This window comes from Mastigoproctus giganteus, chromosome 5 (genome assembly GCF_048544385.1).
Source record: "Mastigoproctus giganteus isolate SK-2022 chromosome 5, ASM4854438v1, whole genome shotgun sequence".
NCBI lineage: Eukaryota > Metazoa > Arthropoda > Arachnida > Uropygi > Thelyphonidae > Mastigoproctus > Mastigoproctus giganteus.
The window spans coordinates 82,450,643-82,463,520 of record NC_143579.1 but is presented as its reverse complement, the minus strand read 5'-3'; the positions used below and the strand labels follow the sequence as shown (position 1 = coordinate 82,463,520).

At 36.5% G+C, this 12,878-nt stretch overlaps 1 protein-coding gene across 1 annotated transcript in view; it reads right to left on the bottom strand.

Annotated features, from left to right (window-relative positions):
* Window positions 1-12,878, bottom strand: part of LOC150085526 (transcription initiation factor TFIID subunit 1-like) — a 700,666-nt gene that overhangs the window by 505,580 nt on the left and 182,208 nt on the right. The window contains 1 exon segment of the mRNA XM_090374589.1: window positions 4,807-4,893. Coding sequence (XP_090230715.1) covers window positions 4,807-4,893 — 87 coding nt within the window.

The following is a 12,878-nucleotide window of genomic DNA, read 5'->3' as shown; positions in this document are numbered from 1 at the left end:
TACACCCATCCATTTGCTCAAAAGGTTTGTCCAGTTCTTCTTTGAATTTAATTAACCTATCAACTTCCACAAGGACAGATGGAAGTTTGTTCAGGCAATCAACCAACAGCAGACTAAAGGAATATTTCCACACATCTATTCTACAACTGACTTTCCTCAATCTGAATTTATGCCCCCCCCTCAGGTGTGCACTCTGACCAAGAGGAAGAAACCAATCAGCATTGAACGTGCTCAAACCATTCAAAGCATTATAGACGTTGATCAGATTACCTCACAGGTACCTGGTCTCCAGATGCTGCAGCAATTTGCAGAACTTAAGCCTTTCTCGGTAACAGCAACCCTTTGATACCCTCAACAATCTCATTGTCCTTCTCTGTACTCATTCCAGTAGCTCTACATTCTTCTTAAAATTAGGCCTCCAGATCTGTATGCCGTACTCTACATGTGGCCCGACCATTGCCCTATACAAGAAGACAATCACCTCCTTATCCCTGCAAGCAAAATTCAAAATCCCTGTATATCATTGACAAGACCCCATGAGCTGCTCTAGCAGCCTGTCTACACTGTTCAAAAAACTTTATATCTGACTGCACAATTATCCCCAGGTCTTTTTCATTCTCCACTACCCTGAGTGCAGTACCACACAGGTAGTACATTACCTGAAGTTACTGCTACCCATATGCAGTACTTTGCATTTGTCAATGTTAAATTTCAGTTGCCACCTCTCAAGTCCACCTGCCCAACTTTTCTAGATCCTGTTGCAGTAGCATACTATCATTGCTGTCATTAACAACCCTGCCAACCTTTGTATTGTCTGCAAACTTAGACATTAAACCCGATATACCTTCATCAATATCACTGATAAATATAGAAAATAACAATGGGCCCAACAATGAACCCTGGGGGAATCCACTAATAACATTAGTCTACGAAGAGCAGTGTCCATTAAACAGCACTCTGTCTTCTCCTACTCAATCATCCCTTTATCCATAACAGCAACTTGCCCTTAATGTCATACTGCTCCAATTTGTATAGCAGTCTTCCATGTGCAACATTTGGCCGTCCACACTTTATGGAGGCCCAAATTTATTCAATGCTATTGAATAAATTTCAATAGCATTGAAATTTATGTTATTTTATAGAAATCTTTATTGCAATAATAATAATAATTATTGCAATTATATATATACAATGCTATTTTATATATATACAGTACAGCAATACCCCGCATAACACTGATAATTGGTACCAAAACTGTTCCATGTTATGTGAAACCGTGCTGATTGAGGTATAATTATAATGTTTTAATTGAATGCGTACCAGAGAAATAGTCTATAAACAAATTATAATAAATTTATAAACAATTTGCACTTGATAGCCAATTAAAAGAATTTGAATTTAAAAATATTACAAAAATTGTATTAATGAAAAGGAAATATCATGAGGGATGAGAAAAAAGATTTATTGTTTATTTATGTATTTCAATAAAAAAAGTCTGAGATTGTCTCTTCTTTTTCTCGGTGTACAAGTCTTTGTAGCATTGAATCCCACCTTGTAAAATTTTCCGTATCTTGATGCTATGTTCAACATCCAGATCTCCATTCAAAATCGCCTCACAGGCCATGCCAATCCCCAAAAAAAACTTTTTCCAATTCTTCTGTTGAAAATTCTTTTGGTGCCACTTCAGAATTGTTTTCCTTTTCTTCATATGCAGTTTACTTATCAATTTCAAGGAGAGTTGCATCATCTAAGTCATTTGCATGTGAGTCGATGCAGTTACGTAAATTGGCAGTGTCCAAAGTTTTGAATCCCAAGTCTTTACTGATCTTCACAGTGTCTTTGGTAATTGTCTGAATTTACGATTCAAAACCAGTGAAATCATTTGTCAAATGGGGCAAAACATGCTGCCGAGCAGAATGCATGTTGTTGGCAGTGATTTCTAGCCAATATGCAAATATATTTTCATCTTATTTAAAGGGGCAAAAATAAATTATGAAATGAAGTTATGAAAAGCTATCATGTCGTCTCATCAGGATGGAATTAAGAATACTGAACACTCTTGCATGCTGCCACTGACTGCCTGATGGGAGCTATTGGCACATGTGCACGTGAGACAATAGAGTTGGCACCGCAGCATACATGTATGCATACCTAGGCAACAACAACAACACAGCATATATGTATGTCTAGGCTATTGAATGAGTTTTAATATGTACAGTAAATTTTCGACTTAAACTTAATCAAACCATGTTATAGTGAAACCCTTGTTGTTTGAAGCCGTGCTAAGCGAGGTATTGCTGTATACACATATATATATATATATATATATATAGAGTAAATATCCAATTATTTACTTCATTTTAATTATAACTTTAAATGTAAAGAATGATTTTTTGTGTTTGGCAGGGGGGCTATGAAATTCAGTGAGATGCATTAAAAGCAGTATTTAATTATAATAGGTTATTATAATGTATTACAGGCAGAAAAGCACTCTCCACTTCAAGTTGCATGCATATGTGGCAATTTATGGAGTAAAACTTAGTTAAGGGGGGGGGGGGAGCTTTTTTTTTTTTTTTTTATGTTGGGCTATAGCAATAGCAAACTGTCCAAAAAGAGTCATCTTGTGTATTGTATAGACTGTGTTTGGGGTATTAAATATTTGTGAACAGTATTGTAGACTTCCTTGTCATTCAAATTTTCATTCCAGTAATTCTACACGACAAGAGTTTACTATATATGACAACTGGTCAAATTAATACTGAAATCTGCAGATAATTGCTGCAGTTTGTACTTCTCATATACTGCTAGATCAATGTACAGTAGACTTTCAGAATAACAGCACCTCTGGGGATTCAAGGTGCCATTATTTCGATTTTTCTGTTATCGAGAAAATTTTATTTTTAATACACTTAATTCAGAAATAATGAGGCTAAATAAGAAATAAAGAGATTAAGAATGCAATTTTAACAACTGAACATAAAAACAAACATGTGACTATCCAATATTATATTCTGCCATTAATACACGCCTACTTACGACCTGTTCTTTTTTTCTTTATTAATCAAGTTTGTCACTAAGTTTTAATGCTGTTGTTCTTTTCTTCTCTGTATGAGGTTTATTAACTTTACGAGCCATAGTGAGGTGTTTTTAATTTAAAATAAATGTAAAGCAGCTGTATAATCCATGATTCAGAACAGAATTCACTTTCAAAATGGCGAACGTGAACAAATACAGAATCACATGACTTGCCATTTTCTTTTTTCGGCACTGCAAGACATCTGCGCGGTACTAAACATAAAATCTCGATGTGCCATTAGCTCTAATGTTCCATTATTTGGGGTGCCATTATTTCGATAAAAGCTCATTAGGCTATCTATTCACTTGAGACACGTCATCATTGTATAAGTTCCAAAAGTCAATTAACCCTATAAATACTAGTCCCACTCAGATATTCCTGGGCATCTTGAGAGTGAAGTATCAAATATAAGTATCTGAATTTTTAACAAGGTTTGATACCTACACTGATCAATGGCTGGATTTTATTGCCGAACAAACCAATGTTAACGTATATCTGCATGTTAGTGACTTATACATGTTGCCATAACATTTAATTATGCACTAGTTATATGCTCTGTGACTTTTCCAGAACACACGTTATTGTTAGTAGTAGAGGGAAATGATACAAGAAAGCAAACTTATACAACATCATCAATTTCCTCTTGAATTTATTCATCAAACTACCCACTTCCACTGCACTAGACAGAAGTTTATTCCGAGAGTCAACTACCTGCTGGCTGAAAGCAAATTTCCGCAAACCTATCCCAACCATCCTTTCGCAATTTAAATTTATGCTCCCTTGTGTATGTGTTTGTGTGTGCACGCACATTGTCTGAGCAAGAAGAAAGATACCATCAGTATTTAGCTTGCTCAATCAGATTTCCTCATAGGTGCCCAAGTTTCCAAATGCTGCAATGCAAAGCTACCATTAAACTTGACATTACATTCTTGTTTACATGTTAAACTGAAACATAATGTTGTTTGCTTGCAAAAGTGCTCTTGTCATTCTCTATTCTTGGGTTGCCACTAACTGAAGACAGAGTCAAACCTCATGGGTTAAAATTAAAGGGTAACCAAGTATTTCACAACCCTTTATGCCTTGGTACAGAGCCAAAATTGGGCAAAGGACCAATGCAATGTTTGCCATAGTCACAGCTGCCACAGTAACAAAAATAAGTTGGGGAGGGGAATCAAGATAATTTGCATGCACTCTCACATACACCTCCTACCTAACCCCCCACCCCTAATGATAGTTTTCACATACATAGTATCATAAAGAATAGCTTTTCAATTTTTTTTTTTACTGCTATATACTTCAAATTAAAAAATACCACAATGGGGGGTAACATAAATAGCACTTTTACCAAATGTCAGATATTCATGTTTAATAAACTGGCACTATTAACTAGCAGTTTGGTATTAGTCAAATGAGTTGTTTTATGCATGCGGTCTAACAGTATTGTGAGACTGATGACGATTTTGTGCAATCAAAATGCTGAAAAATGTCTGTTATCAAACCTTAATGTAAATATCTGTTATCAAATCTTAATGTAAATATCTGTTATCGCATTTAATGGCAGTAAAAGTTATCATACATATATTCAATCCCACGTTATATTCAATATAATGTAAATTAAAATATGTTTGCATTTATAGAAAAAGAAAAAAAGGAGAAAGCATTACTCTACAAAACAAGTGATGTATTCCAAGAACAGTATGAAAATATAACTAGAATATTATGATACCTACTTAAAGTATTATCATTTCTGAACAATGGTAGTTGTAGCACTTGTTTGTGAGTAGCCTTAGACATTGGAATACTTGATACCTGTTGGGCTATTTTGGATGAAATATACAAATGTTCATATTAATCACCCTCTAATACAGTAAAGATAATAATGCTCTATTAACTTCAGTAAAATAGACAAAATTTATATTCCTCTCATTTATATTCCTCTATAAGCCTAGAGAAAATATATCTTAACTATTTACACTACAATGCACATGATTGCACACAAACAATATGGCTGATAGTTTGAATTATGTTTTGAATCATTGAATCAGTCAATAACACACAAATAAAGTCCATATTCACAATCCATACAAAACCAACAGAAAACACATTTTAATATAATTAAACTGAATGTGAATTTCTAACTTTAAGCATACCAATTTTCAAGAACCAAAAAATCTTAAAATCTCAGTGAATTTTTATTATTGTAAAAAAACAATAACATCAAGAAATAAATGTAAGCTTCTGGTGCAAATAATACAAAAAGAAAATCTACAACCTCTCCACCACCTTATAGACAATGTAGAACTGTAACCTACACCCATTTGCCCTAACTTTGATCTCAACAAACAAATATACATCATCAATTAGTCAGTTGCTGAAATGCTACTGACCAAGAGCTTTACCCAATGGTGTGTAAAGGAAAACCTCTAACACAATATTGGTTTATATAAAATCCTCATTTATACAAATATCTCATTCTGCTTCAAAAGGGTTGGGCATTCTCATATTAAAAAATTTGTTTATTACAAAATATGGGTAATATGTATTACAGAGTGAATATCAGTGCAATGGATAGCATAACCATACTTTTCAGTATACAGTTGTTGATCATGCCAATTTGGGGACTCAGGATTCATGACTCTTTGTTAGTCTGTTCTGTACTTTTGTCTCTAATTTTCAATTGTTTCGATATAAGACTGTCAGGGTGATTAACTAGCTGTCAAGGTCACTTTATCATTTTGGAAAAGGGAGAGGAAGTGATAACATCTGTCAGTTCAATATGAAATACAAAGGGTGCTAAAACAAAAGTTACATAAATTCATGATACAGCTGCAAGCACAACAAAATACATAACTTTTTTATACTCCAGGATGGCCGCATAAGATCAGGATTTCACACAAGAGAGAGAGAGAGAGAGAGAATATAAGAATATCACTGGATTCTGTAATCATGTGAACTTGCGCCACAGTCAATCAAGCATGTGTACTTCAAACATTGAATTGATCTCTGCAAGTAAGACTCTCATTTTGAACCACTTTTATGTTTTAGTGAAGAAAACATTCAATTTGTGTTAAAAGTGAAAATTACTGCTGTTCAACCTGGATACAAAGTGAAAATGAAATAAGTTGCATTCGCATGCGAAACTCAAAATCATTGAAGAAGTTGATAAGTTGGAGCACACCAAAACAAATTGCAAAGCAATTTAACATTCCTCTACAAGCATTATCAACAATAGTAAAAAAAACTAGAAGAAAACAGAAGATCCTTCTGAAGTTGCAATGGCATTGAAAGAAGAAATCACGTACATCGTGTAAAGCATAAACATCTTGAAGAAAAGCTACTGAAATGACTCAACGAGATGTGGTCAATGAATTTACCAATATCAGTAAATTGGCTGTTGCAAAAAAATGTTGATTATTTTGCACTGGGCATTGTTATCAGTGATTTGAAGGATAACAATGGTTAGCTGCAATGCTTTAAAGAGTGAAACAACTTAGTCTCACTTCATATCTACAGTGAATCTGGAGAGTTGACAAGAAGAAATCCCGTACTAGTTGAAGTTTGCAACCAATCTAGGGGCTTCTCCAGTATTGCAAAATCCATATTGAAAATGTCTTTTGTTTTATTTTTGCAAAAATTAGACAGGAGCGTTTTACAATTTGCTTCCCAATAAAACACTAGCTGTTTGTAGTAAAACTTGACATGGGGGAAAATTGAGCAAACAGAGGGCAACTGTGTGGTGTGTACCAATGCAGATGGCAGTACACTTTGTCCCCTAGTCATCACAGCTAGTCTTCTCAGCTAAGATTTTTTAAAGGAGTGATGACTCTCCCTTGTGAGTATGAATCAAACAAAACAGCATAGCTTACCACTAAAATTTTTCAGTCATAGATTCCAAAATCGGATAGAAGAATACTCATGCAGAAAAGGAAAATTCTGATGATCTTGGATTACTGTGCTGCACATTCTGTTTGGGCACTACAGTTGCCAAAGATTAAATTTCTCTTCCAAACATCACAAGTATCATGCAGCCACTCAATCATTATCATAACTTGAAGGAAACCTATAGATTCTGCCTTTTGCACTATTTGATCTGCCACCAAAAAGGTAAACCTGTGTCAGTCCAAAAATGGAATGGGTTAGACACCCTTCAAAATTATAATTGCTTGGATATGGAATTTCTTCTAATGACATAATAAACTGCTTTGCCAAATGTGGCTTTATCAAGAAGGATACAGCAGAAAATGATTCAGACCATCTGGTGGATAAATGGAAGGAACTGAGGGGACACATGAACTGTTAAGGAAGAATTTCAACACTCTGTTCATGTGGATAACTGTTGCCACCACTGCTACACCATCAGAATATGATTTACTAAATACTCACTATATTGAAGAGATTATACAAGAAGATGAAGAACCTGTGCACACATTATCTAACAAATCTGATGCCCAAAGTATATGGAATGTGACTGAAAATGTCGTTGTTATTTAGTTTTTAGGAGCATTAGCAACTAAGGCCATATTGCTCCGGGGATATGCGGTGGTCATTCCTTGACCTTTCCACATCCTTTGTATTTGGTGGGCACGGGCTCGAACCCCGGTCTAATCAAGAAGCGTGTGCTATGCACTGCTGCTCCTGCCCACCTGGCTACGGAGGCACCAATTGAAAATGTACTAGCTTCAATGAGGTGCTTGAACAGTTACACAGTGAATTCTAATTTAATGTTATTGCTGGCTATTGTTACCTGCTACTTATTATAATAAAACCAAAAATACAAAACCATTCATATTAAGTTTGTAAATTCTGCCACTTGTGATCATACCGCCGGTGTACTAAGTTGGTGTTTCGATGTGCATGCACAAATTTTTTGCTCTCACAAGATAGAAGACTATCTTGTAGAGAGCAAAAAATTTGTGCATGCACATCGAAACACCAACTTAGTACACCGGCGGTATCGATCACAAGTGGCAGAATTTACATTATTACTTTTATTATGATCATTGGTCTTTGTTTGTTTGTTTGTTTGTTTGTTTGTTATTTGGATTTTAGGAGCATTAGCAACTAAGGCCATATTGCTGCAGGGATATGCAGTGGTCATTCCCTGACCTTTCAGCATCCTCCATATTTGGTGGTCATGGGCTTGAACCCCAGTCTAATCAAGAAGCTTGTGCTATGCACTGCTACTCCTGCCCACCTGGCTACAGAGGTGCCCAGTTGCTCCAGTACTGTTTGTCTCTCTGTTTGTGATTATAGCAAATTTGCAAACATTTTTTCAACTTATGCTTTGTTCATATGAGTCTGGCTATGCTGGCCACCATACATATAACATAAGGGAGACAGAAATCCCATTGTTTTGTTTGCCATGTTTGTAGATTTGACCTTGACCGGAGTTCCTCTCTTGTGTGACTTCTATAGTTGGACATGACTTAATTGCCTTCCATCTGTGTGGAAATCTTTTGCTACAAGTGTATTCTCTTCCCCACCATTCTGATTTCTGTTATTTCTCATTTGCGAATGTTGAACTAAACAAGCCCATTGTCTGCTGCACAATATTTTTGTGTTGACTTCCCCCACGACTGCCTGCAGGTTATTTCTATAATTCTGGAATCACTGTTCCAAGATAAATTCTGCCAACTTCTGATATCAATATCCACATATAAATGCTGCCTGAAGTTATTTTATTTTATTATTTTAAAGCTGCCTGTTATCATTATGCCATGATTTTATTCAATGCAGACAACACAAAAAGTTTACTATAAAAACACAAAATATGGTTAGGTCTCCAAGTCACCATCACCACAAAACAAACGTAAGTAATGTATGTTACAATCATTATGTTCTAATTTATTTTGTCGTTTGTTTTGCATTAATTATTAAATTATAATGGTAAATTTATTTATGTTAATTTTGGTTTTCATTTTTATTATTATAATCATAACTAGCAGTACCGTTTACAAAAATTTCGCAATTGGTAGCAGAGTTTTTCTCTAGCTGTTCTAAAGAAATGTAGTCTGTGTTTTGTTGTGAGCAGGTAAGCCAGTATGCATCGAATCCTTTCTCATTTCTTGTATCTGAGGAAACTTATAATTTTCTTTCGTTTCACACCTTACCAATAATTCAAAATGTGCACATTGCTTAACAATTATAATACTTCTTTGAAAACAAAGAGGGTGCTTCCTCTCTTTAAAAATTACAGGCTCCAAAAAAGCGATAAGTGTTTGCTGTTTTATTTATTTAATTGTTATATTATGTTGTACTTAATAAGTAGCCTTATAGTTCTAGTTATGCTGGTTATTTTTATTTTAGAGTTTTTGTAGGTTACTACTTAATATACGTAAAACCGTTGTTTTGTTCGAATCCTGCAGCCATTACTTTCGTATTGACAGTGGTAGGGAATTCAATTTAATTGTGGTAAATAGGTAGCTCTCTCGTAAAATTAGATAGCGTAATACATATCACTGCATTTAAGATTCTATTAGTGTAGTATTGATAGTTAATTAATTAAATTTATTGATCTTATTCATTTTCAATATCATGCCCCAGACTAAAGCAGCAAAGCAATGGGCATAAAGTGACAGAAGTGCTGTGATTCGGGGAGGAACTGTGGGGAGCAATTCTCCAATGCATCACAGCCTAAAAAAAGTACAACTTGTGAAATGTTTGCCCAACTCTCTGGAACAGAACATGATCTAGCCAAGGAGGATGTCTTTGTGTGCACTAGATGCAGAGAGTATCTAGGCACCAACTCACCATTCTGATGGGCATCTATGAGAGCTCGAGATGTAGGGTAGATGCCCTCAAGGAAATTAATATGAGGGGCCCATCAAGCTCTCAGCTGCACAACTCAGGATCATTTGGATCAAATTGAAATTCTCAAGGATACTCAGCATGGTTTGTTAAAGGGAAAATCATGTTTAACAAATCTGGTTCGCTATTTCGAAAGGGTCACTCGCGAGCTGGATTTAGGGAATAATTTCAACATTGTTTATTTAGATTTCAGCAAAGCTTTTGACTCAGTCCCACATGAGCGGTTGCTTTATAAGCTGGAACAGGTTGGAATCACTGGGAAAATCCTTAGATGGATAGAAGGATGGCTTCAGGGCAGGAGGCAGAGGGTTGTGATAAATGGCTATTCCTCAGATTGGGTTGATGTAAGAAGTGGGGTTCCCCAAGGATCAGTATTACGACCACTGTTGTTTTTAATTTTCATAAACGACATTGATGAAGGGATAGAGGGCGTGATGTCTAAATTTGCAGATGGTGTTAAAATTGGTAGAGTAGTTAATGATCACTGTCAAGCTGAGCTTCTTCAGAGAGACCTAGATAGACTTCAGGAATGGTCAGAAAAATGGCAGCTATGCTTTAATCCAACAAAGTGTAAGATATTACACCTGGGAAACAGTAATCCCAAAAAAACTTATTCACTTGGTGGAGTTCAACTAAACCCAGTACTGGAGGAAAGGGATTGGGTGTTACGATACGGTCAGACATGAAATTCTCTGAGCATTGTAAACAGGTTGCAAGGAAGGCCCATGGTGTCCTATCGATGATCTATCAAACTTTTGCAAGTAGAGATAGGGACGTGATAATCCCATTATATAAGGCTTATGTTAGACCACACTTGGAATACTGTGTTCAAGTATGGAGACCGCACCAAAAAAAGACATCGAGCTTCTTGAAAGGGTGCAAAGACGGGTAACTCGCCTGGTGAGATCAGCAAAAGGGCATCCTTATGAAGAAAGACTTCGAATATGTGGGTTGCAGAGTTTGGAAACTAGACACCTTAGAGGAGATTTGATTGAGGTGTTTAAGGCTCTGAGAGGCATTAGTAAAATGAATGAGGACGAAATTTTCAAGATTATAAATGATGCTAGAACTAGGGGACATAAATTCAAGTTACGGGGGGAAATGTTTAGATTGGACTGCAGGAAGTTTTATTTTAGCCAGCGAGTTATAAATTACTGGAATAAGTTGCCTTCATGGGTGGTAGAGGCCGACAGTTTGGGGAAATTCAAAGGTCATCTGGATAGTACTTTCGGGTAAGGGAAGCGCATAGGATGATAGGTTTAATTTCCTTTTTTTTTTTTTTTTATTATTAATTATTATTATTTATTTTTTTTTTATTTTTTTTATTTTTGTTTATTATTGTTTTGTTCGGATTTTTTTTTTTTTTTTGGCTGGTGCAGCATAAGCCATGGGCTTTCTTGCACCATGCTTTTTTTTTTTTTTTTTGGTAGTTGTCGGCGCATCGGCTTCTGTGGCCATAATACACCTCCCAAGGTTTATGCAGTACTTTGATCCAAGCCCGAGGCGGGATTCGAACCCGCGACCTTTGGGTTGCCAGGCAGGCACTTTACCCACCCGGCTAGCCCAGTCGGCGAAATAAATTTTCTGTTTTTTTTTATTTCGTATGATGTGATCAATACACGAAGGAACCAGTTTATTCTTGCTTCCTTCGTGTATCGTGGCTGGGATATCCAACCAACCGGTTGGTTCGGCACCATCATGATACCCAGTCCGAGGCGGGAATCGAACCCGCGACCGTTGGGTTGCTAGGCAGGCACTTTACCTACCCGGCTAGCCCGGTCGGCAATTTTCTGTTTATACTCCGGGACGACCAAACGGTCACAGGAGTTTTACAAGATAGACAGAATACAAGAAAAAGCACCGTATTCAGCAGTCACAGGCTTGAACCCTGGTCACTCGAGGCACTTGCACCATGCGGCCGTTACTAATACTAACTCAACACCAGAGCTCACTCTTGTGCATCAGACAACATAGCAGCAATCTCCAAGGCAGAATGCACTGGCCCCAAAGGAGTTAGTTATTGTCGGTGACTCTATTCTCAGGAAGATGGGTAATATACTGCATAAAAAGGATAGATGGAATAGGACCAGGGGTGTGTCTGCCAGGTGCAAAAGTTGATGATATTGTAGAGGAGATATCTTTTAAGGACACAAGGCGCAATATTGTTGTACAGGCACTAATGACATTAAGAGTAGAAGATCTGCAGATTTACTTAACAAGTACAGGTCAATGTTGAAAAAAGTTGTGAGTTAGAGTTAAATTTGAAAGACACAATAGGAGGAAGTATATGATCAGAGCCTTGTCAATCAATTCAGCCCTGGAGGTACTGTGCAATGCTCACGGGGTAGAATTTTCTAAGTGTGGTCTGTACTTGTTAACAGGAGAGCCTGCTTCTACAGGGATGGGATACACTTGAACAGAAGCGGTGTAAGAGTGTTTGCTGATTCTATCGAGGCAGCATTGAGTGGCTTGGAAAACTGCTACCTTCGGGTGGGGGATTCACAGGCTAAAAGGTTAAAAGAAGCTACAGGGAGAAGTGAAGGTGATTCTTGCACTACTTCTATTAGAATTAGAAGTTTATCAAACTGTAAGAGGGTGCTTAATGATTTTGTAATAACTGAGAGCAAAGTGGAAGAGAAATCGATTTTAAACATAAGAAAGGAACCTGGGGTGGATGGGATCTATTCATCTATATTAAAGGAGGTGGCAAAGAAAAGAAGCAAACCGTATCCATAATTATGAGAGAATCCTTGGACTCAGGGAAAGTCCCGAAGGAATGGAGATATGCAAATGTATCCCCAATTCACAAAGGAGGAGCTAAGGGTGACACGAGTAATTACAGACCAGTTAGTTTAATTGCTGTTCGAGGTAAAATAATGGAGTCACTGGTTAAAGATACATTGCAGGATCATCTAGACAATACTGCAAAAATAATTCACACAAAGCATCGATTTAAGGAAAAGTCTTATCTGGTAAATTTGATTCGATACTATGA